Source organism: Bubalus bubalis, chromosome 10 (assembly GCF_019923935.1).
Source record: "Bubalus bubalis isolate 160015118507 breed Murrah chromosome 10, NDDB_SH_1, whole genome shotgun sequence".
NCBI lineage: Eukaryota > Metazoa > Chordata > Mammalia > Artiodactyla > Bovidae > Bubalus > Bubalus bubalis.
In genome coordinates, this window is record NC_059166.1 from 29,894,903 (window position 1) to 29,922,673 (window position 27,771).

Sequence of the window (27,771 nt, forward strand, 5' to 3'; positions counted from 1 at the left end):
GACCAGCTCTGAACCTGTGATGAGATTTTGTTACTTTTATCAACTGGTCTATTATCTCCTTTTGGGCATGAACCAGACACAACAAAAGCCAATGTTTATGAGAAATATCATGCTAGACTAATTTGTTTTGATTGTAAAGATTTATGAGAGCAGAGAGTGATAGGTTAGTGTGATGTAACAGATGTCCTATCCCTGATGTGACATTTAATTCATCACTTGTGAGCGCTCCCTTCAAGACTAATTCAAGTAGATGTGACATGAGTGCCCTCACGTGAGTTTTTCAAGAGGCCCGGAAAACTGTAACAAGACCTAATGATAAATGACGCCATATCCTTGTTGAGTGGAACAAAAGCATCTGGGGAATTGCCTTAGGCATTGTTATTTATGCCAGCCTGACTTAACATCTTCATTAATAATCTTCCTGAAGACAGAATAAAAGGATGCTTGGGAGCTCTTTTGGTGAAACCATATTTAGAGATGAGCACCAGGAAAATGGGAGGAAATGCAAGGGGCTTGGAAGCTGGCACAGAATAAAAGAAAATAGTGCACGCATTACAAACAAATTCTTTCAGGGAGCTGTCATTATAAATAAAAGTATATTCTGGCCAGAACTGTGTTGGAGGTGAAGGGAGGGGGGATTAACATTTCTGAACCACACCTACTGTGTGCCTGGCACTTTACATGATCTCACTGAATTCTCATATAACTGTCTACCGTTTTAATCATTAACCCACAGATAATAAAACTGAGCCTAGACAGCATATTAAAAAGCAGAGACATTAGTTTGCCAACAAAGGTCCGTCTAGTCAAGGCTATGGTTTTTCCGGTAGTCATGTATGGATGTGAGAGTTGGACTATAAAGAAAGCTGAGTGCCGAAGAATTGATGCTTTTGAACTGTGGTGTTGAAGAAGACTCTTGAGAGTCCCTTGGACTGCAAGGAGCTCCAACCAGTCCATCCTAAATGAGATCAGTCCTGGTTGTTCATTGGAAGGACTGATGTTGAAGCTGAAACTCCAATACTTTGGCCACCTGATAAGAAGAGCTGACTCATTTGAAAAGACACTGATGCTGGGAAAGATTGAGGGCAGGAGGAGAAGGGGATGTCAGAAGATGAGATGGTTGGATGGCCCTCGATGGACATGGGTTTGGGTAGACTCTGGGAGTTGGTGATGGACAGGGAGGCCTGGTGTGCTGCGGTTCATGGGGTCACAAAGAGTCGGACACGACTGAGCGACTGAACTGAACTGAATAAAACCCCAGGTCTCTGAGAGGTTACACAATTAGTCAGTAGCTGAGAAAGACCTTAAACCCAGATGTGCCAGGCATCAAGACCTAAACTTTGCATACTCCCACTTGCTGCCTCGCCAGAGTTACCTCTGCTTGGCTACATCCAAGTATTCAGAGGCTTGACATTTATAAACTGAGGAGTGCCTGCTGTTGTACTTAATTCCCCACCCCCCCCAATCATCTATAGTTGCTGTTTTCAGAGTATGGTTGGGGACTTCCCTGGCAGTCCAGTGGCTGAGACTCTGTGCTTCCAGTGGTTAGGGAATTAAGATCCCACATGCGGTGTGGCATGGTCCTCTCCTGAAAAAGGACCTTTTTGATCTATGGGTGATTGTTTTACTTAGATGTTAGTTTCTAAATCCACACTGGAATTCTTGCAACATACCCCAAAATTGGTGTCATTTCAAAAAATCCTATAGTTTGAATATGTTATAAGTTGAGTAGATTTGGACAGTCTTGGGGGAGAATTCATCATTCAGCCACTCTCAGCCCTCACATCTGAACAGTCTCTGAGTCCTGCTGATTCTTCCATCATGGCGTCACTTATACTCATCCCTTCCTTTCACCAAGTGACCCTACTTTAGTGCTTTATTTTCTTTAATTCTCATTTCTTCTATCCACCCTCTCCACAATTTCCACAATGTGAGTTATTTGGCAAAAGTTTCTACCATCTCCCTAATCATTGGTTGAAATATAGACTAATATTTTTTGAGCAGCTACTCATATGCCACATGCTATGGTGGGCACTGGGAGTCCAAGAATGAATAAGACAATACTGCTACCTTCAAAGAGCTCACCTAACTTCTCTCCTGCTCGCTCTAGCAGGAGAGAGCTAGCACAGTGCGATTGTGCCTTCTCCCATGCCCTGCTCCAAACCCTACAATGGTTTCCTATTGGATAAGTTAGGCTTAACTCCTTAGCTCGGCATTCAATGCTTTCTAAAAATTGTCCCAACTATCATTTTGTTCCTATATGTTTGAGATAACTGAATACCATTACCTCTTCTTTCCTACAGAGGTCTTATCGTCAAATACATTATACCATAGTAGTAAAATGATAACTTAATATTGACAAAATTATTAAATTATTAATATAGGAAAATGTCCTTTCCTTTTGCCACTTTCATGCCTTTCAAGGTGGTTTGTTTTCCTCAAACTCCTTTTCCTCTGTGTTTCCTGATCAAACTAAAACCTGTCTTCCAAAGTTAAACTCAAATACTCGATCCACAAAGCCACCTGGAATCATCCAGCTAGAGAAGAACTTGGCTCTCCTCTGAGTCTCATAGGTCTTTCACTCAGCATTCCTCAAGTCCAGAGGCCAGCTAGACTAAGTCCCACTGATGTGCGTGACACTGTGTATGCACTTCTTGTTCTTACTAGATTACAAACTACATGTCAGCAGGAAGCCTGTCTCATTCCTGCCATATCCACTCAACCAAGAAAGCACTTTCTATTAATTTGCTAAATAAATAGCTGAACAAATTACTTGATTTCATTGCACAAGTATACTGAACACTCATTATGTTTCTAGCACTGTAATATGTGCTTAGAATATACCAGTGAAGAGAAGAGACAAAGAACTAGAGGTAGCAGGGATGGGGAGAGATAGATAATAAACAATAAACATAATAAATGTTTGGGAAAAAGTATAGCATCCAGAAGATAGCAGATGTATGGAAAGAGGGAAAAGTAGAGCAGAATAGTGGGAATTTGAGTCTTGAGGGTGGGGTAGGGAAGGGAAAGTGGTGAGAGATGAGATTAGAGCAAAGACTTGAAGGCAGGAGAGAGCTAGCCATGCTGAAGAAGAAGCTGTTCCGGAGAAAACAATGAAAGGAAAGGCCCCAAAGAGGGAGCACACAGCTGTGAGGGCCATGTGCAGTGAGGGAGGGGACATACCAGGCCTAGGAGTTAGACAGGTAATGAGAGACCAGATCACATGCAGCCTTTCGGCCATTGTAAGGATTCTGATTTTCACTCTGAGAGAAACATGGATCCAGTGCAGGGGTTTGGGAGGAATGAAATTATATGACTTACTTTAAATAAGATCACTTTGGTTGCTATGTTGAGAATAGAGTCTGGTAGGGGATAAGAATAGAAAGAGGTGTGTGTGGGAGGCAGAGAGCAGTTATCCAGGCAAAAGTTGATAGAGGCTTGAACAAGGAAGGTGGAAGTGGGGAGAGTGGTTGATTTCTGTACCTGCTAGGAGGACTCAGTGTTTCTGGCCTGAACAACTGGAAGGATGGTGTTGCCATTACCTGAGATGGGAAAGCTGCAAGTGGAGCAGGTTAAGAGGAGTCTCACGGTTGTCCAGAATAAAGACAACATTTTTCAATTTCTTTATAATTAGGTGGGATCATTTGGCTAAATTCTGACCCATTAAATGTAAACAGAAATACTGTGTGGGGTATTCAAGTAAGTTGTTTTAAAGGGAACAGTTTCAACTGGGAGAGGCTTCTTTTGCTTTATCCCTTTCTTTTTTCTCACTGTTTGGAATGTGGCAAGAAAGGCTAGAGCTCCAGCAGCTATCTTGGGCAATGAGGACAAATGTCACACCCTAGTGATAGAAGACTGACGACTAAAAGGATGTTGGGTCCCTCATTCTTAATTTCATGATGCCACCATGACTTCCCTGGACTGTCAACCTCCAAACCTCTTTTATGAAGGATAGAAATAAACATCTACCCTTGTTTAATAAGTCACTGCTGCTGCTGCTGCTGCTGTTGCTTCAGTCGTGTCCGACTCTTGTGCGACCCCATAGACGGCAGCCCACCAGGCTCCCCCGTCCCTGGGATTCTCCAGGCAAGGATACTGGAGTGGGTTGCCATTTCCTTCTCCAATGCAGGAAAGTGAAAAGTGAAGGTGAAGTCGCTCAGTCATGTCCGACTCTTAGCGCCCCATGGACTGTAGCCTACCAGGCTCCTCCGTCCATGGGATTTTCCAGGCAAGAGTACTGGAGTGGGGTGCCATTGCCTTCTCCGCTAATAAGTCACTAACATACCCCATTATTTAAATTACTTTATTATCGTCCACATCATCCCCAAAGAGTTGATAGAATAATGCTGGGTATTTGCATAAGAATTTTAATAAAGGATTTTATAATTCTAAAAAGGAATGAGCAAAATGACCTTAGTAAAGTCAGAAATGCATGTGTGTATCCACATGTCCACATACACAGACACACACCAAATCACACAGACACACACAGACTTCTTCTTTCTGAGATCAATTGTTGCCATCTACTAGGAAAGACTTCCCTGGTTCTCCAAACAGAACTGACAGGTCCCTCTTCTAGCTGCTCATTCCCAACCCAAGCTTCTATCGGAATATCCAAAACACGTTATACCAACTTTGCTCATGGGCCTTGCTCCTGTGTGTGTTTGTGCTAAGTTGCTTTATCATGTCCGAGTCTTTGCAACTCTATGGACTGTAGCCCGCCAGGCTACTCTGTCCATGGGATTCTCCAGGCAAGAACACTGGAATGGGTTGCCATGCCTTCCTCCAGGGGATCTTCCCCACCCAGGGATTGAATCTGCTGCTCCTCTGGCTCCTGTATTGCAGGTGGATCCTTTACCCTTGAACCACTGGGGAAGCCCAGTCTTGCTTCTATGTGAGTAATTTTCACATCTTCTTGTTCGTTTACACTTAAAATTTGAGTTTTGAAAAACATACTCTCCCTATATTTTTAAAAATTGATATTTAAAATCACAAATTCCTATGGTAACAGAATATGTAATGCCCTGCCTATTTATGGGATATTGATATTTTAATATGAAACCATTATATCATTCTTTTATGTATTAAATGTATCACTCAGTCATGTCCAACTCTTTGCAACCTCATGGATTGTAGCCTGCCAGATTCCTCTGTCCCTGGGATTTCTCAGGCAAGAACACTGGAGTGGGTTGCCATTTCCTTCTCTAGGGGATCTTCCTGACCCAGGGATCAAACCAGGATTGCAGGCAGATTCTTTACCTTCTGAGCCACCAGGGAAGTCCCAAATGTATGCAAGGGAATCTAAATACCAATGGCATTTAGTGCCCATTTATCACCTATTTAAGAAAACACATGAATAATTTATTATTTAAGTCAAAAATGAGAAACTAATTCTTTTCCCTCTAGAACTTAATTATTATACTATTTCCCCATAGAATTTTATTTTAATGTAATATATTTTCATGTGTGAAATTCTTTGATCATCACCCTATCATATCTCTCTGCAACAAATATGTTTATAAACTGAAGTTTTAATTTAACAAATTTTCTTAACATCAGGCTCTAAGTAGTAAATGTTTTTCCAGCTGGAGTTTACAATGCAATTATTATTAGTAACTAACTGATCAAAATACATATATTTCAAATGTGGAAAAATTATGCTTGAGAATAAAAATTTTTGACAATGCTTCTATTCATGAGATAGCTGGGAACATTATAGTCCCTCAGTTATGGGAGATTTCCTTTAATATTTTTGGTTGTTTGGTATTTTTTCACACGAGGGCAATATACAATATCAGCACAACTGGAGCAAGATGAAATATGCAGAATGGATAAGAGAAATGTCTTTGTTTTGAACAGTGGAAACAGGGTAATTATGAAAGAGGAGTGGAAAGCAGAACTGGCTGGACTGTCCTGTGAGCATATTCCAGGCAGGCCAGTTTAAGGGGCTGAAAATGAGTTCTGTGAGCACTATTCATGCCTGTGTGCCGTTTGGAAAGTCTTCGTGTATCCCCAGGGGCACACAAGCCTGGTTTGAAGCTGCTGCCATACATGATTGCCATTGAGAACGAGGAGCGTATCTTATTCATCTTTGTGCCCCAGTATGTGGCACAGTGCCATTTAAATAAGTAAATATTTGTTGAATGGATATGGAGTAATTAACTTCCAAAACCCCAAAGTTCCCTAGCTGCAAAAGTTTAAGTAACTGTAAAAGTGACAGAGTCCTGTTCATTTTTTGGTCTGATAAAAGCCAGACTTGGAATCTTCTGTTGTGAAATCCTTAGACTTAGGTAAAAGCCAAAGAGATTTAAAAGTTATGTAGCAATGGCTCTCCCACTGTTTACTCACAGATGACCAGGATCAGGTAAGTGACCCCAGGAAGAACACAGACTGGGTGAGTGCCTGTTCAGTTGCTTTAGTTGTGCTGACTCTGTGTGACCCTAGGGATTGCAGCCTGCCAGGCTCCTCTGTCCATGGGATCCTCCAGGCAAGGATGCTGGAGTGGGTTGCCACGCCCTCCTCCAGGAGATCTTCCCAACCCAGGGATCAAACCCGCTTCTACCTGCACTGGCAGGCAGGTTCTTTACCACTTGCACCACCTAGGAAGCATCTATGAGGGAGCATTTGTTAATTGCAACATAAACAAATATGAATGCATTGTCATAAAGAATTTGTCATAATGCTTCTCAGTCTTCATGGTACACTCGATGTAAGGAAGTAAGAATGCAGGAGGTAATCCCACAGGAGGTAATCCCACAGGAGGTAATCCCACTATACAGTAACAAGTGACTACTAAGCGGACAGTGTGGGTAGATGCCTTCTGGTCTGTGTGATGCCGACTCTGTCAGGTTTTCACTCTGGGTCCCTGTGTGTACTCACTACTGGCAGTATTCCTGATTTCTCAAGGCTACTCAGGTTCTGCCTTTCTTGCTGCATGGGTCCAGTCTGTGTATCCATCCACTTACTCTTTCAGCAAACCTCCCACCACCCAACAAATATTCACTGAGCATGAGGACTGTGCCGAGTGCTGAGCATACAGCAGTGGAAAAGGTAGGTGCCTAGAAACTTTGAGACTGTGGGGGCTATGGACGTTGAATCAGGAGATGGCTGTTTCTAGAGATAAACATCATGACAGAGGAAGTGAGAGAGGACTGTGAAATCATATAGGAGGGGGTATGGAAGATGGATGTTTAAAGAAAGAGACGGCTTTCAGGAGGAAGATATGTCCAAGTTGAGATCAAAAAGGTGAGTGAGTTATTTAGAGAGGAGTTGGGGAATGCAGGCAATAACACAGAGGGAGTGCACTTCATTAAAACAGGCAGGAGGAGCATGTGTGTGAAGACCTGGAGCAAGGGTGACACTTTAGATCTTCCTTCCCCGTTTTATTTTTTTAATTAAAAAAATTTTTTTTGACCATGCAGCATGTGAACTGAACCCAACCAGGGACTGAATCTGCTCCTGCTGCATTGGGAGCCTGGAGTCTTAACCACTGGACTGCCAGGGAAGTCCTTCTATTTTTCAGTCATTAGAAATGATCACATACCGTGTGACCTAGAATCATGTATGTGATTCTACATACCATGTATATTACTTATTTTTCTGATTCCCCTAGTAGAAAGCAGGCATGTTTATTTGTTTTGTTCATCTTCTGTATTGCCATTGCCTGGCACACATGTTGGCTCTGAGATTCTGAGAGTAGTTCAGACTGGATGATGCATAGAACCTGGGAGAGGCATGGTGGGAAGTGGAGCTGGAAAGTGTGGTGAGGGTCAGATCGTAATGAGGCTTGTAGGTGTTGCAAGAGGGCATCAGAGCGCAAACACACTGAAACCATACTCACAGAAAACTAGTCAATCTAATCACACTAGGAGCACAGCCTTGTCTAACTCAATGAAACTAAGCCATGCCCGTGGGGCAACCCAAGATGGGCAGGTCATGGTGGAGAGATTTGACAAAATGTGGTCCACTGGAGAAGGGAATGGCAAACCACTTCAGTATTCTTGCCTTGAGAACCCCATGAACAGTATGAAAAGGCAAAATGATAGGATACTGAAAGAGGAACTCCCCAGGTCAGTAGGTGCCTAATATGCTACTGGAGATCAGTGGAGAAATAACTCCAGAAAGAATGAAGGGATGGAGCCAAAGCAAAAACAATACCCAGCTGTGGATGCAACTGGAGATAGAAACAAGGTCCGATGCTGTAAAGAGCAATATTGCATAGGAACCTGGAATGTCAGGTCCATGAATCAAGGCAAATTGGTAGTGGTCAAACAAGAGATGGCAAGAGTGAATGTCAACATTCTAGGAATCAGCGAACTGAAATGGACTGGAATGGGAGCATTTAACTCAGATGACCATTATATCTACTACTGTGGGCAGGAATCCCTCAGAAGAAATGCAGTGGCCATCATGGTCAACAAAAGAGTCCGAAATGCAGTACTTGGATGCAATCTCAAAAACGACAGAATGATCTCTGTTCATTTCCAAGGCAAACCATTCAATATCACAGTAATCAAAGTCTATGCCCCAACCAGTAACACTGAAGTTGAACGGTTCTATGAAGACCTACAAGACCTTTTAGAACTAACATCCAAAAAAGATGTCCGTTTCATTATAGGGTCTGGAATGCAAAAGTAGGAAGTCAAGAAACACCTGGAGTAACAGGCAAATTTGGCCTTGGAATACGGAATGAAGCAGGGCAAAGACTGATAGAGTTTTGCCAAGAAAATGCACTGGTCATAACAAACACCCTCTTCCAACAACACAAGAGAAGACTCTACACAGGGACATCACCAGATGGTCAACACCGAAATCAGATTGATTATATTCTTTGCAGCCAAAGATGGAGAAGCTCTATACAGTCAGCAAAAACAAGACCAGGAGCTGACTGTGGCTCAGATCATGAACCCTTATTGCCAAATTCAGACTTAAATTGAAGAAAGTAGGGAAAACCACTAGACCATTCAGGTATGACCTAAATCAAATCCCTTATGATTATACAGTGGAAGTGAGAAATAGATTTAAGGGCCTAGATCTGATAGATAGAGTGCCTGATGAACTATGGAAGGAGGTTTGTGACATTGTACAGGAGACAGGGATCAAGACCATCCCCATGGAAAAGAAATGCAAAAAAGCAAAATGGCTGTCTGGGGAGGCCTTAGAAATAGCTGTGAAAAGAAGAGAGGCGAAAAGCAAAGGAGAAAAGGAAAAATATAAACATCTGAATGCAGAGTTCCAAAGAACAGCAAGAAGAGATAAGAAAGCTTTCTTCAGTGACCAATGCAAAGAAATAGAGGAAAACAACAGAATGGGAAAGACTAGGGATCTCTTCAAGAAAATCAGAGATACCAAAGGAACATTTCATGCAAAGATGAGCTCGATAAAGGACAGAAATGGTATGGACCTAACAGAAACAGAAGATATTAAGAAGAGGTGGCAAGAGTACACAGAAGAACTGTACAAAAAAGATCTTCACGACCCAGATAATCATGATGGTGTGATCACTGACCTAGAGCCAGACATCCTGGAATGGGAAGTCAAGTGGGCCTTAGGAAGCATCACTACGAACAAAGCTAGTGGAGGTGATGGAATTCCAGTTGAGCTATTCCAAATCCTGAAAGATGATGCTGTGAAAGTGCTGCACTCAATATGCCAGCAACTTTGGAAAACTCAGCAGTGGCCACAGGACTGGAAAAGGTCAGTTTTCATTCCAATCCCAAAGAAAGGCAATGCCAAAGAATGCTCAAACTACCGCACAATTGCACTCGTCTCACACGCTAGTAAAGTAATGCTCAAAATTCTCCAAGCCAGGCTTCAGCAATATGTGAACCGTGAACTTCCTGATGTTCAAGCTGGTTTTAGAAAAGGCAGAGGAACCAGAGATCAAATTGCCAACATCCACTGGATCATGGAAAAAGCAAGAGAGTTCCAGAAAAACATCTATTTCTGCTTTCTTGACTATGCCAAAGCCTTTGACTGTGTGGATCACAATAAACTGTGGACAATTCTGAAAGAGATGGGAATACCAGACCACCTGACCTGCCTCTTGAGAAATCTGTATGCAGGTCAGGAAGCAATAGTTAGAACTGGACATGGAACAACAGACTGGTTCCAAATAGGAAAAGGAGTTCATCAAGGCTGTATATTGTCACCCTGTTTATTTAACTTCTATGCAGAGTACATCATGAGAAACGCTGGGCTGGAAGAAACACAAGCTGGAATCAAGATTGCCGGGACAAATATCAATAACCTCAGATATGCAGATGACACCACCCTTATGGCAGAAAGTGAAGAGGAACTCAAAAGCCTCTTGATGAAAGTGAAAGTGGAGAGTGAAAAAGTTGGCTTAAAGCTCAACATTCAGAAAACGAAGATCATGGCATCTGGTCCCACCACTTCATGGGAAATAGATGGGGAAACAGTGGAAACCGTGTCAGACTTTATTTTTCTGGGCTCCAAAATCACTACAGATGGTGACTGCAGCCATGAAATTAAAAGATGCTTACTCCTTGGAAGGAAAGTTATGACCAACCTAGATAGCATATTGAAAAGCAGAGACATTACTTTGCCAACAAAGGTCCGTCTAGTCAAGGCTGTGGTTTTTCCTGTGGTCATGTATGGATGTGAGAGTTGGACTGTGAAGAAGGCTGAGCGCCGACGAATTGATGCTTTTGAACGGTGGTGTTGGAGAAGACTCTTGAGAGTCCCTTGGACTGCAAGGAGATCCAACCAGACCATTCTGAAGAAGATCAGCCCTGGGATTTCTTTGGAAGGAATGATGCTAAAGCTGAAACTCCAGTACTTTGGCCACCTCATGCGAAGAACTGACTTATTGGCAAAGACTCTGATGCTGGGAGGGATTGGGGGCAGGAGGAGAAGGGGACGACAGAGGATGAGATGGCTGGATGGCATCACTGACTTGATGGACGTGAGTCTGGGTGAACTCCGGGAGTTGGTAATGGACAGGGAAGCCTGGCGTGCTGCGATTCATGGGGTCGCAAAGAATTGGACATGACTGAGCAACTGATCTGATCTGATCTGATCTGAAACTGGGTTAAGACATTTGGACTTAATCCTGAATGCTGTGGGATTTTAAGCAGGCGTCTAAGTGCCACAGTTGAGTTTCAGGAACTCATTCTGGCTTCACAGTGGAGGAAGGGTTGGAGCCAGGCAAGGCTGATCATAGATGAGAGGATGAAAGATTTTGGTGCCTTGCACTTGGGAGGATCAGGGGTGAGCAGGCTGGGAGGTACTGGTGTTTCATAGGAAGGTATCTTTGTCTTTCTTAACAAATGGGCAGTGGTTCTGCTCTTATAGGCTCCCTGACTTTCACAGCAGCTCAAAGACCAGTATCAGCAAAAGATGGATTCAAAAAAGAAGAAAATCATTAGAAATGCTCATGGAGACCTGAACATAGGATGAGATGATACCACTTTAATACCCATTGAAGTCCCAGCCCCGTTTTGGGATCTCACAGTAGGTACATCATCTATCTATCTCCAGAAGCATCAGCTCAACAATTTCACATCATTCCAATGACAATGTGTTCTGATATCACAAACTCTTCATACTTGTAGTCTCAAGAATAATCTTCATTGTAAAGTTGAAAGAGTGAACATACACCTTTGTGGCAACAAAACCTATCAGAATTTATTTTGAACAAAATAAAACCCTTCAAACCCCAACTACAAAACCTTTATTTCCCCTTTTATCTGAATAATCAAGTATTATCCACCCTAAGAACAAAACAATCCCTTTGTTCCGGAATAACAACACATCTGGCATTTAATAAAACACCAACACAAGTTTTCAAATTAAATCAAGAGTCTATTTGTCAAAGAGAATCTGGCAGAGCAGATTTGCTATCATACAAAGCGGCTTTAAACTGCTGCTGTTTTTTTCTCCTATTTACTGGACACTTTCTTTGATTAAAATACTTAGACTGATGTTGATAAACTGAGTCTGGTGTAAAACAAGACTCAGACTTAATTATACCTTTTCAACCAGTGGAGGCAGGAAGAAAAACAACAACAGGAACATAGTCTGTGTGTTCATTTTTAATTGCTCACGAAACTGGGAAGCAAGACTCCAGAAGATAATGAAGTCACTGAGTTCCTCCCTAACAAGCCCAGTGGTCTCCTTGGTGATGCTGCCAGAGCCCCAGCTCAGGAGGTCTCAGGGGAACAGAAACTCCTTGAGTCCTGAACAAGACCTTGGCCCTTGAAGAAACTATAGCTCTGCATGTTTACTGCCTGCTGGAAGATGTCTTTCTCTGGTTTGATCTGCGTCTGCCAAAGGCACTGCTCTGAGGGCAAGGAGCCTGGACGGACATTGAACTGCTTGTCCATGGGGCAGGCCTGGGTTCATTCAGATCAGGGCCATGGAGGTGCCCACAACAGCTACCTCATGATGAACAGCAGAAAGTTTAGGAAACAGAAAATCAAATTTGAACCTCCTTTTTACAATTTTCACTCTGCTTGCCCCAAACACCTTTCATGCTGCAAAAATTATGGGGTTACATATAATACTTGCAGTTGCTTGTTAGAGTAGTGGTCATAGGACCATGTGGGAGGAACACGTCTCCTGGCTCTGTCAACTTCATATTTACAGTTCAGAGTCGTTAAGAATAAAATGTGGTTAAAAATGCTGGCCTCTTATAAGTGCTTATGATAAATGACTAAGAAAAATGATTATAAACCTCTGCAAGACAAGTAGGGAATGCAATAAATATGATGCTTCATGGAACAATTATTTTATTCATTGGGTTGCTCTGTCAATAGTTAATATGAAGTTGGACTCTATCAAAAGCAATTAAATTTTTTATATGTTTTATTACAAGATACTGAATATAGTTCCCTGAGCTATACAGTGCATCCTTGCTGCTTATCTATATTATACATAGTGGTTTGTATCAGATGACCCCAAACTCCTAATTTATCCTCGCCTTCCCCTTTTTTAACCATAAGTTTGTTTTCTACATCTGTGAGTCTGTTTGTGCTTTGTAAATAAGTTCATTGGTATCATATTCTAGATTTTGAATTGAACTGAAAGCAATCCCTTTTATAACTGTAATAAGCAATATCATATCTGATTTAATGTTTATTTTGAAAAACTGCTGAACCCATATGTTGGAAGATTGGAGGGTGGAGGGACAGAGAAAATAATTCTCAACTGTGTCTCTCACACGCTCTTAGGCACCTCTTAGTTCACCACAGACAGCTGGACTGCTTCCAGTCTGATGACAGAGGTGCCAGGTGGAAACGCCTTTATGGTCTTCAAGTTGAACTTGGGTTGGCTGTTCAGCCAGTGAGTCTGACCCAGACAGAGGACAATGGGAGAGAGTCCTCTGGCCTGGCCTTTACTCCAGCTGCCCTGACTCTCTTTATCTCAGGGCAGAAGCACAGGCTGGGCCTTATGCAATGATCTTCTTATTTATTAGAACTAAAAGAGTACAGCCAACAAAAGGAGGGAGAGGAAGCCCTCTTCCATTTTATCTCATTTATAGTAATTCTGGATTGTACACAGTCACGCACAGGGCGTTCTCAAAGCCACATAATTCCTGGCATAACTTCTTGGTTATTCTTTTTGACTAAATGTGTCTGCATGCACAGTTTTTGTTTTTATATATATATATATATATATGTATATATATAAAGGTATATATACTGGGCTTCCCAGGTGGTGCTAGTGGTAAAGAACCTGCCTGCCAATGCAGGAGATGTAAGAGACTCGGGTTTGATCCCTGGGTTGGAAAGATGCCCCGGAGGATGGCATGGCAACCCACTCCAGTATTCTTGCCTAGAGAATCCCATGGACAAAGGAGCTTGGCAGGCTACAGTCTGTTGGATCTCAAAGAGTCAACACTCACACATGATATTATTGCATGCATGCACCCATTATGTAATATATATATGTGTATATGTGTGTGTGTATATATATATATATATATATAGTGTGTGTGTGTCTGTGTGTGTATATTTTTCACTCATTATCACAGTTATTATTATTTTCTGAATCTATAACTCATTTTAAAACATGAGTATAAGTTATAGATCCCCTCCCTAGAAACATGTATATAGGTACATCACCTGAAAATCTGCATATAGTTTCCTTAAATCTCATTTCTGTCTCAACCAACAGGCCAGATCAGATCAGTTGCTCAGTCGTGTCCGACTCTTTGCGACCCCATGAATCGCAGCACGCCAGGCCTCCCTGTCCATCACCAACTCCCAGAGTTCACTCAGACTCACGTCCATCGAGTCAGTGATGCCATCCAGCCATCTCATCCTCCGTTGTCCCCTTCTCCTCCTGCCCCCAATCCCTCCCAGCATCAGAGTCTTTGCCAATAAGTCAGTTCTTCGCATGAGGTGGCCAAAGTACTGGAGTTTCAGCTTTAGCATCATTCCTTCCAAAGAAATCCCAGGGCTGATCTCCTTCAGAATGGTCTGGTTGGATCTCCTTGCAGTCCAAGGGACTCTCAAGAGTCTTCTCCAACACCACAGTTCAAAAGCATCAATTCTTTGGCGCTCAGCTTTCTTCACAGTCCAACTCTCACATCCATACATGACCACAGGAAAAACCACAGCCTTGACTAGACGGACCTTTGTTGGCAAAGTAATGTCTCTGCTTTTCAATATGCTATCTAGGTTGGTCATAACTTTCCTTCCAAGGAGTAAGCGTCTTTTAATTTCATGGCTGCAGTCACCATCTGCAGTGATTTTGGAGCCCAGAAAAATAAAGTCTGACACTGTTTCCACTGTTTCCCCATCTATTTCCCATGAAGTGGTGGGACCAGATGCCATGATCTTCGTTTTCTGAATGTTGAGCTTTAAGCCAACTTTTTCACTCTCCACTTTCACTTTCATCAAGAGGCTTTTGAGTTCCTCTTCACTTTCTGCCATAAGGGTGGTGTCATCTGCATATCTGAGGTTATTGATATTTGTCCCGGCAATCTTGATTCCAGCTTGTGTTTCTTCCAGCCCAGCGTTTCTCATGATGTACTCTGCATAGAAGTTAAATAAACAGGGTGACAATATACAGCCTTGATGAACTCCTTTTCCTATTTGGAACCAGTCTGTTGTTCCATGTCCAGTTCTAACTGTTGCTTCCTGACCTGCATACAGATTTCTCAAGAGGCAGATCAGGTGGTCTGGTATTCCCATCTCTTTCAGAATTGTCCACAGTTTATTGTGATCCACACAGTCAAAGGCTTTGGCATAGTCAAGAAAGCAGAAATAGATGTTTTTCTGGAACTCTCTTGCTTTTTCCATGATCCAGCAGATGTTGGCAATTTGATCTCTGGTTCCTCTGCCTTTTCTAAAACCAGCTTGAACATCAGGAAGTTCACGGTTCACATATTGCTGAAGCCTGGCTTGGAGAATTTTGAGCATTACTTTACTAGCGTGTGAGACGAGTGCAATTGTGCGGTAGTTTGAGCATTCTTTGGCATTGCCTTTCTTTGGGATTGGAATGAAAACTGACCTTTTCCAGTCCTGTGGCCACTGCTGAGTTTTCCAAAGTTGCTGGCATATTGAGTGCAGCACTTTCACAGCATCATCTTTCAGGATTTGGAATAGCTCAACTGGAATTCCATCACCTCCACTAGCTTTGTTCGTACCAACAGGCCATGGTAGGCTAAAAGGCTATATTGCCAAAGATTTTTAAATATCCTGTGCTTTTAATGGTCTTGTTGAGTTGATATTTTACATAACATGATTTTTTTTTTCTTGAAATTGAAAACCTAAAGAGTTATGCCAGTTCCTCATTGACAACTTAATGCAGAGGGAAGACTTCATGGCCCAGGTCATGTTCCGTACAACTAATCTACAGTGTCTATCAAAGACAGAATATACATTTCATCATAATATGCCCAAGTCATTGAGCTGAGGGGAAGGGCCATTCATGACAGGACTGTGCTCAGCTCAAGGCCATGGAAACAGTCCATTTGCAGTTCCTCTGGATTGTGGGTTGGCATCCCCAAACTACACTGGCTTGTGCTGCCTTTAGTGCTATACTCTCTGCCCTGCTACTCAAATGTTACTTACACTCCAAGACAACATTTATATCACTCTTTTGCCATGAAGGTTTTTTTTTTTTTAATTTTTATTTTCAGAAACCATATACAGAATCAATTTCTCTTTTGCCTCTGTCTTCCCATCACATTTTGTTTGTAGCTAGCTGCTATAGAGTACTTAGCAAAGGCTCTCCCACTTTAAGCTACTTGTCTCCTGCTGGAGGCCCTGGAGGAGAGTTCTTAGCTTCCTGCACATTGTCGGTGATTAACATGAATTTTAGAGGTGGTATGTATAGTACTTAGGCGCTTTGGCTCTGGAGATAGAAGTCTTGAATCCTAATTCCAGCTCTGCCATTAATTAGCTGCTTATTATAAGGAAGTGTTGGTCGTGTCTGACTCTTTGCAACCCTATGAACTGTAGCCTGCCAGGCTCCTCTATCCATGGGATTCTCTGTGCAAGAATCCTGGAGTGGGTAGCCATTCCCTTCACCAGGGGATCTTCCCTACCCATGGATTGAACCCGGGTCTCGTGCTTTGCAGGCAAATTCTTTACTATCTGAGCCACCAGGGGAGCTCACTTAAATTTAATAGCAATTTTCTTTTTTCTGGAAAATAGCTATGACGATAGTACCTACCTAACTGGGCTACTGTGAAGATTAAATAATATAATAGATAAAATCATTTAGCCAGTGTTTGAATCATGGTCTGACTCTTGCAGGGCTTTCCTGGTGGTTCAAAGGGTAAAGCGTCTGCCTGCAATGCTAGAGACCTGGGTTTGATCCTTGGGTCAGGAAGATCCCCTGGAGAAGGAAATGGCAACCCACTCCAGTATTCTTGCCTGGGAAATCCCATGAACAGAGGAGCCTGGTAGGTACAGTCCAATGGGTCACAAAGAGTCAGACATGACTGAGGGACTTCACTTTCTGAGTCATAGTAAGTGTTGAATAAAGATTAGTTATACAATTCATTGAATTGAATTAAAAAAATCTTTTTGGCTGTGCTGCACAGCATGTGGGATCTTAGTTCCCTGACCATTCCCTGCTTTGGCAGGATGGAGTCATAACCACTGTACCACCAAAGAAGTCCCTGAACTGAATTTTAAAAGGAGTTTTCTTTCTCTTTTAGGAGTTTCTTCATATAGTCAATAAGAAATGGTGTTTGATAAGCAATGGTATTTAACCAAATGTAAAAGCCATCATATTTTTTTGGACATAATTAAGATCTCATATTATTTTCAGGTCCTCTTAATAATTTTTACTTTTAATATATAAAGTCCCAATTTGGCTGATAAAAGTTTTATACTTTTATACTAGACAGCTCTAGGATATTGGAAGTATCTTTATGACATTAAGTGATACTCTTTTGTTTTCAACACTATTCCTAAATTAAATACATTGATCTCTGGCCTTCAAGAGAGTCCAAGACTGTTTGAGCAGGGGACTGATGAAGTTAATAGCTTGAATGTTGGTTTTTAGTCTTCTATGCCAATTTCTGTCTAGTGGTTAGCCAAAAGATCTTTCTCTTTACTATTGAGGATCAGGCCAGACAGTTGAGATGCATAAATTAACTGCTATACAAAAAAATAATAGCTCATTTTATTGTTGTAACATATTTGTATACAAAGAACAGCATGGGTATTTATTCTTCAGAGGCTTTAGAAAAGTTGTTTCTATGTAGGTATACAGAAGTATATATGTATATCTTTGGCAAACTCCTCTAATGTTTTTCAAACTGGGATTAAGTTTTCTTGGATTTTGCACATTTTGAGCATCTGAGTTTGCACCAATGTCCAAGGGCAGGGATTATATTTTATTTATCTTTGTACTCCTAGATACTAATATATCATCTGATACATGTAATAAATAGTTGCTAGTTCAAAATATACATGTATGCTCTGCTGAAAAGGCCGCAGAATTTGGTTATATTGGAATGTTTATATTTAACAGAGAGATGAACTATTATTAAAAATTACACTTTAAAAGTTTGAGTAAGGAATCCATTTTTTGAGACCATTTTTAGTATCTGAATAAGATAGATTGCAATATCTTTCTTTTGAGAATCAATTTTTGTTCATTAGCAGTGAGTAGTTAATTGATGAAATTCTACTTTTACTTTCTTATTTTTTTGCATGTTTAACATCTGGCATATTTCTTTCTGACTTTGTGTCCAAACATTCATTCACTACATGTTTTATATATACTATTATACATGTCAAAGCACAGTTTTATGACCCTCATTTTTATGTACAAATCAGGCAGTAGAGTAGATACTCTCTTAAACTCCATTGATGTGATTTATTTGACATTGAGAAATTAAAATTAGGCAAGCGTTTATATTATATGAAATCTGCCTGAAATGCAGAAGACCTGGGTTCGATCCCTGGGCTGGGAAGATCCCGTGGAGAAGCGACAGGTTACCCACTCCAGTATTCGCCTGGAGAATTCCATGGACTACAGTCCATGGGGTTGCAAAGAGTTGGACATGACTGAGCGACTTTCACTTTACATTATATGGAAGTAGTTCAAGCAGCCAGTTCTGTTACTTTATATTCTTTGTTTAAAGACATTTGAAAAGTCAGATTTAAAACACAACAAGAACAGAAAATCTATTTGGGAGCTTTCATTTCAGTCATTCATTTTTTCCCTAGTCATATGTTTATGCTTTTCCCAAGCAATACATTTAGCTTCTGAGATAGTTTAGTAAGTTTAGTTCTAATTTTTATTTTCTTTGTTTAGTTTTTAGAACTAGACATGGAACAACAGACTGGTTCTAAATAGGAAAAGGAGTATGTCAAGGCTGTATATTGTCACCCTGCTTATTTAACTTATATGCAGAGTACATCATGAGAAATGTTGGGCTGTAGGAAGCACAAGCTGGAATCAAGATTGCTGGGAGAATTATCAATAACCTCAGATATACAGATGACACCACCCTTATGGCAGAAAGTAAAGAACTAAAGAGCCTCTTGATGAAAGTGAAAGAGGAGACTGAAAAAGTTGACTTAAAGCTCAACATTCAGAAAACTAGGATTATGGCATCTGGTCCCATCACTTCATGGGAAATAGATGGGGAAACAGTGGAAACAGGGGCTGATTTTATTTTTCTGGGCTCCAAAATCACTGCAGATGGTGATTGCAGCCATAAAATTAAAGGACGCTTACTCCTTTGGAAGGAAAGTTATGACCAACCTAGACAGCATATTCAAAAGCAGAGACATTACTTTGTCAACAAAGGTCTGTCTAGTCAAGGCTATGGTTTTTCTAGTAGTCATGTATGGATGTGAGAGTTGGACTATAAAGAAAGCTGAGTGCCAAAGAATTGATGCCTTTGAACTGTGGTGTTGGAGAAGACCAACACCAAGGGACTCTTGAGAGTCCCTTGGACTGAAGGAGATCCAACCACTCCATCCTAGAGGAGATCGGTCCCGGTGTTCATTGGAAGGACTAATGTTGAAGCTGAAACCTAATACTTTGGCCACCTGATAAGAAGAGCTGACTCATTTGAAAAGATCCTGATGCTGGGAAATATTGAGGGCAGGAGGAGAAGGGCACAACAGAGGATGAGATGGTTGGATGGCATCACTGACTCAATGGACATGGGTTTGGGTAGACTCTGGGAGTTGGTGATGGACAGGAAGGCCTGGCGTGCTGTGGTTTATGGGGTTGCAAAGAGTTGGACATGACTGAGTGACTGAACTGAACATCATCAAAAGTTTTTCTAAATTCTGTCACCCTGTCCTCTCTTTATGGTCATTACTACCCTAGCTTCAGGTACTGGCTGACAGCCCAAGAGAGCCCAGTGCTGAAGTATGTACCAGGGGGATGCATAAACCTTGGTATGCCATTTCCTATAAGGACCAGAAGCTAATCAGATGAATGGGAAAAGGCTTTGTTTCATGTTCCAGCTGTGCTTTATTGAATTAATGCATCCTCAAGCTCTACCATCTTATATAACACATCTGTTTTCTGGGAATCCTTCAGTGCAGAAATTCTTCCTGCACTGATTTTTTTTTTTTAAACCAAAAGATATACTACAGTTGAGATCAATGACTCCCTTGTAGGCAATGATTTTGTTAATGACAACCAAAGTTCTTCCAAAAACTGTGTTGAAAATTCTGGGAATAATTCATTTATGATATAGGATTATAATGTCTGAAGGAATATCAGAGATAAGAGTTCTTCAGGTCAAACTACTAGTGTTGCTGAAATATTTTATAACAACAAAGTATGCTTATTGTCTTTGATAATATACCTTTGTCTCAGAAGCCAAAAAGGTTCAGAATATAGTCAATATTTTATAATAACTATAAATTAAGTATAGTCTATAAAATTTTTGAATCACTATATTGTATACCTAAAACGAATATAATACTGTAAGTCAACCATACTCCAACAAAAAAAAATTAAAATGTGATTAACAAATGGTCCTAGAGATGTAACATAAGTCTGAATAAGAATTGCACCTGGGAAGTATAATTTATAGAAGTTCTACAAGGACTGGCTTCAACTGGCCATTATATATTAGATGATTCCCATGGAGACAGATAGTCTCAGACCATGAGAAGGCAGACTCAGGAATCCTCTTCGACCTGGGACAATTTCAAACCTGCTTTGGAGCAAACTGAATTCCTTGGATATCCTTGCAAACTAATTTTATCTTCCCTGGGGGATATTCTGAACCTATTTCAAATCCGTGCTGTTTGGCTGTGGTCATCACTAAGGCTGACCCTGAATGAAGGCTATTTCCAAGAGTGAGATTCAGGCTCCAGTACTGGGCCTAAACCAGTTCACCATAATGAATCTTGTTGCCTTCCTTACCTGATATAGATTGGCGAGGTGGTGGTTCGTTTTGATCAGAAATGGCTGGTTCACCCCTGGGTGGTCAACATCGTGGGCTGCTGCGGCCAGCAGTCCAAGCATGATATCCAGAGGCGTGAGGAAGCTGGCGAGCTGTTAAAAAATGGAGTTGGGACATTGATTGGTGTGTTTCCCAAAATAGGCTAGCCTTTGTTTTGGCTAAATCACATGGAATGAATCATCGTATTAGTATCGTTCGGGCCCGTCATTCAGACCTTAACCTTCTGAAGCTGTCAGTAAGGTAACAGCCCCATGAAATTTCAGGAAAGAAGAAAGAACTGGGAGGAAAATAACTCAGCAACTCAAATTATGTAGCTCGTCCAGGTGGCCTCCTCTTCCTGCAGCTACTCTTGTCGTGTTTTGCTGTCGTAATAGCATTGACTGTTGGCAACACTGCTCTCTATGGTGGGAGGGGACAGGCAGAGTCTAAAGTCAGCCTTGCTCCCAGGAAAGCTGTAAGTGAAGGAAAAAGTTGAAGCCAAAGTGATGGGCACATTAAAAAAATCACTTTAGTATATCATTCAGCCAATATATCATTGCCACTTCTTTGAATATGAAATCAATAGTGGATTGAATTGCAAAATTTGCTTATTTCTCCAATGTGTAATAGAGTGAGGCAATGTGTGAGAAGCTGTCATTTTTTTTTTTTTTTTTGTTAGCTAAGGAAACAAGCAGAAAAATGGGAATCTAGCACTAACTTTAAGTAGACAACTGTGATATATTACAATTTTCAAATTACTTAAGGATTAAATAAAAAAAACCTTTAAGTTCTTTGGGATATTTAATAAGGATGAGGCATACCCAGTTTTGTCTTGGGAATGTCTGTATATTTAGTGGTTGATGTTAAAACTGATTGAACTAAACAGTGTCTTGGACTGAGGTATCATTTTCCAAAAACCCTAACAAAACTCATCCGATATGTTATACCAGCTAGGTTTTATATGGCTAAGAAATGTTTAGGTTTGGAGTAACCAGCATTATCATCATGTTTAAAGTTTTTGATTAATACATTGCATCTGGGTATACTTTTCAGATGTCTTTGATGTACACAGGTTCTCTTGGGCTGGAATCGGGATGTCTACTTGCCTCAGTAGGAAGTGGAACTTGGGTCTTGAGGAGTTTTAATTCTACTTGCTGATCAAAAAACACGAGCTGGGAGACTTTTCCTAGAAAAATTCAGTGCTGGTACTATGTGTGGCATAGTATCAAGGCAAAAGCACCTAACTTTTTGGATTGTTGAAGATATCTAAGATGCAAACTGTCATAGAGAGGGTTGTTTTTGTCCTAATGCAGCCTTGCAAATATATAAATTATAAAGAAAATTTACTTTCTTTCATGACTATTATACTTTCTTTCTTTCTTACTTTCATGATTTCAGAGCTGATACTGAAACCTTTTTAAAATTTTTCTTTAAAAGATTTTTTTGATGTCAACCACTTTTTAAAAAAGTCTTTATTGAATTTATTACAATATTGCTTCTGTTTTATGTTTTGATTTCTTTTGGCCTCGAGGTGTGTGGAAGCTTAGTTCCCCGCCCAGGGATCAAACCTGAACTCTCTGCTTTGGAAGGCAAAATCCTAACCACTGGATAGCCAGAGAAGTCCATGAACCCTTTATATAAGCAATTTGTATTCATGCTATAAATGACTCATAACCCAGTTGCTGTTATGTCGGGCGATCTGGGGCCCCGCAGGCAGTTTACCTGGCATTTCCAGATGGCTGGGGGGCCAGTGGGCTTGCCTTACCTTTGGCTCCTTTAGGTAGCAATGCATGGCCTGGGTGACATCGGCCGCATGAACAGCATTGTGATACGGGTTTTGGCTGTGGTAATCTTCTTGAACCATGACTAGGAGGTAAACAGATAACTCAGTCAGCTAGAAACAAAACACAAAGGACACACGAGCTCAGACTTGTTGAAGTCTATTTTGCTTAAAAATAGCGGCGACTCCCAAATGCACAACACGGGGATGCCTTAGAAAGGAAGGTAGGTTGCCAGCTTGGCAGTTCTACTAGGTTGTTAGCGGAGAAGAGGGAGAGGGAGGAGGGAAGAAAGGCTAGAAGGATTTGTGAGGCCCTTGGGATTCCTCACCACCTTCACAAATCACCTCTTTTTGGCATTCATGAAGGCTCTCATTCATAGGAAAAATAAACATGTGGGAAAAGGACAACTTTATTTCACATTATAGTTTAATTAAGTTTGCTGCCATTTATGAATAATATGCCATAAAAGAAGCTTCCTTTTGAAAAGCCCTGCTCTCATCCAAAGATAGTTTTATCACTTAAATAACAAATACAGACCAGAGCAAACCTTGGGATTCTTCAGGTGGAAATTCACTGATCCAACTGAGGAATCCTTAGATTTATTTCTATCTTATTCAGATCAAATGATTATCTTTCATGCCCTTCCAATCGAAGGACCAGAGTGCTCTTGATACCAGAGACATAATGCAATTTTGTTTGCAATTTACAGAAGCCACTTGCCGGTTTCAGCTGTTAACCAAGGCAATGCCTAAGATGCAATATATTCAGTGTGTATAGAATGTCCTGATTTTCGAGTGTGGCCATATTCTCTCAGCCCAGCCTATGACTTTGGCTGTAGATTCTGGTTTTAGTTCTGTCACTGACTCTAGCTTTTTCACACATACTCTGGTGTACACACATGCTCAAAGTATCTGCATTCTCCCTCTTTAGGCAAATTGAAATTATTTGTCTCCATTCATGGGGATTACTTCACTCAATCTCTTGGAACACAATTAGCTTGAGGTTATTTATGTTTCTGGAATGAGCCTGGCTCTGGCTGGTTTCCAATATTCCTGTTGTGCGCATGTACATTTTATTCAGCAGGTTTATCTTACTATTACATGTAAATCCTGGCTCTATTACTTATGTATATTGGGAAAGTTACTTAACCAAGTTTCCTTCATTTCCTCCTCTATAAGGTAGGGATAATAATAGCTTTGATCTCAAAGGCATACTGTAAGGATTAAAAGGGTTAATATATGCAAGTTCTTAGAAGAGTTCCCAGATGTGTAAACACCATATAAGCCTGGTGGCTGCTGCTGTTGTTATGATCCTCACCATTATTTTATTCTTGATGTATCAAGTCAGCTTTCAAATTCAAAACACTGCCATGTGGCAAGTCAAAGAAGTCAGGAACACGCTAAGAGGCAGAGGGCAGTTATTTGGTGATGAAAAATGTGCCAAGGATGGCTCAGTGATAAAGAGTCAGCTGTCAATGCAGGAGATGTGGGTTTGACCTCTGGTCTGTGAATATCCCACGTGCAGCAGAGCAGCGAGGCCGGTGAGCCACGACCACTGAGCCGGTGCTCTGGAGGCTGCGGGCCGCAACTACTGAACCCGCGTGCAGCAACTACTGAAGCCTATGGGCCCTGGAGCCCATGCTCTGCAAGAAGAGAAGGCCTTGCACTCTAACTAGAGCAAAGCCTGAGCAGCAACAAAGAGCCAGCACAGCTAAAATAAATAAATAAATACAAATATAAAAAATGTGCCCTGGATAATTCACTGGAAGATACATAAGCATATACATAAAGTCAGATGAGAGCTGGGACTGCTTTTTGATGAAGAGTGATGGTGCAGTTGGGTGGAAAGATGGTGGGCTTTCAAATCCAACAGACCTGGCCCTGGATGGAGGCTCTGCCAATTACAATTTGTTGACCTTGAGCAAGTAACAAAACTTCTTTGTACTTCTCCTTATCCATGGGTCAAATATTGATATCACCCAACTTGCAGAGTTACTGAAACTGTTAGAAATAACATACCCAAAACACTGCCTTCAATGTGTTATATACACAGAGAAAGTGAAAGTTAAGTCACTCAGTCATGTCTGACTCTGCGACCCCATGGACTATAACCTACCAGGCTCCTCTGTCCATAGGATTTTCCAGGCAATAGTACTGGAGTGGATTGCCATTTCCTTCTCCAAGGGATCTTCCAAACCCAGGGATCGAACCCGGGTATCCCACATTGTAGACAGACGCTTTACCATCTGAGCCACCAGGGAAGTCCATATACACGGTAGTTCTCTTCTCATTAAAAAAAAAAGCCTATTGAATATTTCAACAACTCATGTCCAGAGTGGCATTATTTGAGGAGTACTTTGCTTGGGTTTTGTTAATATATGAGCAGACCAGTAACTTCTCTGACAGTTATCTGCTCTTGATGGTTGCCTTTACATTGTGGTTGTTTTGTTACTAGGTCCCGTCCGACTCTTTTGCGACCCCATGGACTGTAAGCCTGCCAGGCTCCTCTGTTCATGGGATTTCCCAGGCAAGAATACTGGAGTGGATTGCCATCTCCTTCTCCAGGGAATCTTCCTGACACAGGGATTGAATCTGTGTCTCTGGCATTGCAGGCAGATTCTTTACTGTTGAACCATCAGCAAAGTCCCTGTCTTCACATAGCCTTTATATTTTAAGCCTAAGCATAACTAATATTTTTTCAACAATTTAAATAAACTGTATTTCAAAATGAAGATGGATAATTTAAGACTAATATGAGGTCTTCTTCTACCGTGCTGTGGCTCTTACCACTTTACATTAAACAGTATTGTAGACTGTCATTATTTATGAGAAATGGAGTAGAAATGTGGAAAAAAGGACTTACCTAAAAATCTGTGTAAGGTCACCATATCTAACTTGAAGTGGTGAATGAGTCCATGGGTGTTGAAAAGGTGGCACAGCAATGTTACCAGGCTGTTTCCTATAGGAAAACAGTCAGCTGCTTTAATTCATTTTCATTACTATTAAAATATCAAGACAGACAATAGGATCCAAAATTTCTGTAATGAAAGTTCTCTGATAGGATCATTTCTTTTCCTCTTTAGATATGAAATTATCCAAGTACAAAGGATATTATTATGATGATCTGGTCCCAGGTTTTCTCTTATTGCACAAGAAAAATTAACTCAGACATTTCCCCAATACCACAGGCAATGAAAACATTAAGAGTTAAAAGGAATCTGCCTATAGCAGTACCAGGGGTACATACACACATGTGTGCATGTGTGTGTGTATGTGTTTGTATGGGTATTTAAAAAAATGCGCAGTTTAATGGCCACTGAAAATGTGTCTTAAGTTGGTTCCAAATGATTTTTACATATAGGGGTATCTAAGCCACCATATTGCCTATTCTTCCTTTGGAAAATCACTCAAGATGAGATTTGACCATGAGATACTTTGTAACTCAAGTCAGCAGAGGTGCAAAACTGAACCTACAATAAATTGTTAAGCATTCAAGAAATATTGTTCACTAGAGAATAAGGACTTTGAATTTTAAAAGCATTGTAGGGTTTATGACGGAGAAGGCAATGGCACCCCACTCCAGTACTCTTGCCTGGAAAATCCCATGGATGGAGGAGCCTGGTGGGCTGCAGTCCATGGGGTCACTAAGAGTCGGACACGACTGAGTGGCTTCACTTTCACTTTTCACTTTCATGCATTGGAGAAGGAAATGGCAACCCAATCCTGTGTTCTTGCCTGGAGAATGCCAGGGACTGGGGAACCTGGTGGGCTGCCGTCTATGGGGTCACACAGAGTCGGACACGACTGAAGTGATTTAGCAGCAGCAGGGTTTATGAAAGACTGAAGTGGACTAAGAAAAGGACTGGTATCTTAAATGGAAAACTATGCGTTGCTTAAGCACACTGATTCAGGGTATCTCATTCTCTGTGTTTTTATAGCTTTCATTATCTTTGAGCTATTTCACAAGAATCAAAATTTTAGATAACCAATATCATTGCAGACAATTCTTGTCTGTGTAAATGAAAATGAAATTAGAGGGAAATACAATTGATTTTCCCCTCCCAGTTTCCCAGCTATTGACAAATTCATTTCAGCCTTTCTTACTGCTTACATATGTATGACTCTTTGAATTTTCCTTTGAACTAGCTGTAGCATTTTACTGAATCTGTAACTAATTTAATTAAATAAAATCATTGACATATTCATTTCATATTTTTGTGAGTTGTGATTATACTCTTTTTAATAAAGAGCATTGAACTAATTCTTTTGTTCACGGTTAATTTCATGTACTGGTCCCCATTTCTCAATTGACTTGAGCAAAGTGAGACACAAGATTATGGGATACATCCCTATATGGTCTAGCTTTGACAGTGTAAAGCTCATTTTCAGGCTCCCCAGGTGGCGCTAGTGGTAAATAATCTGCTTGCTAATGCAGGAGACATGGGTTCCATCCCTGGGTGGGGAAGATCCCCTGGAGGAGGACATGGCAAGCCACTCCAGTATTCTTGCCTGGAGAATCTCACGGACAGAGGAGCCTGGAAGGTTACAGTCCATAGGGTCACAAAGAGACACGGCTGAAGAGACTTAGCATGCATGCACACAAAGCTCAGTTTCAGGGTCTGAGGTCAGGGTCTGAGGCTGTATCTCTCTCTACTACGTGTTGTTCGTCAGGAATAGAATGGTGAGGAAATCTTCTGTAATGACTTAAAACACAAGCCTGGTATATGATGAGTGTGTGCGTGCTAAGTCACTTCAGTCGTGTCTGACTCTGTGCAACACTATGGACTGTAACACACCAGGATCCTCTGACAATGGGATTCTCCAGGCAAGAATTCTGGAGTGGGTTGCCATGTCCTCCTCCAGGGAATCTTCCCAACCCAGGGATCAAACCCTTGTCTCTTATGTCTCCTGCATTGGCAGGTGGGTTCTTTACCACTGGCACCACCTGGGAAGGCCATGGTAGATGATGGTTAGCATTAAATGTGATGTCTTTTACTGATTCCCTATTATCAGATTTGTTCAATGGGCAGTTAAAAATACAATAGGATCTTATTATTTTCTTAAGAGAAACCTCTATAGGCACAAGAATTTAAAAAGTGGAGCCAATAAAAATTTTACTTTTCCCTTCAGCTGCAATCTAAGC

General features: G+C 41.1%; 1 protein-coding gene across 3 annotated transcripts in view; it reads right to left on the reverse strand.

The window, feature by feature from the left end:
- The window catches only part of PDE7B (phosphodiesterase 7B), a 369,290-nt gene that overhangs the window by 25,108 nt on the left and 316,411 nt on the right, over positions 1-27,771 (reverse strand). For all 3 annotated transcript variants that reach the window (XM_044924196.2, XM_025294489.3, XM_044924195.2), the window contains 3 exons: positions 25,492-25,587; positions 22,614-22,714; positions 20,830-20,961 (listed from right to left, as the gene is read on the reverse strand). In XM_044924196.2, coding sequence (XP_044780131.1) covers positions 20,830-20,961; positions 22,614-22,714; positions 25,492-25,587 — 329 coding nt within the window. The remainder of the gene's footprint in view (positions 1-20,829; positions 20,962-22,613; positions 22,715-25,491; positions 25,588-27,771) is intronic.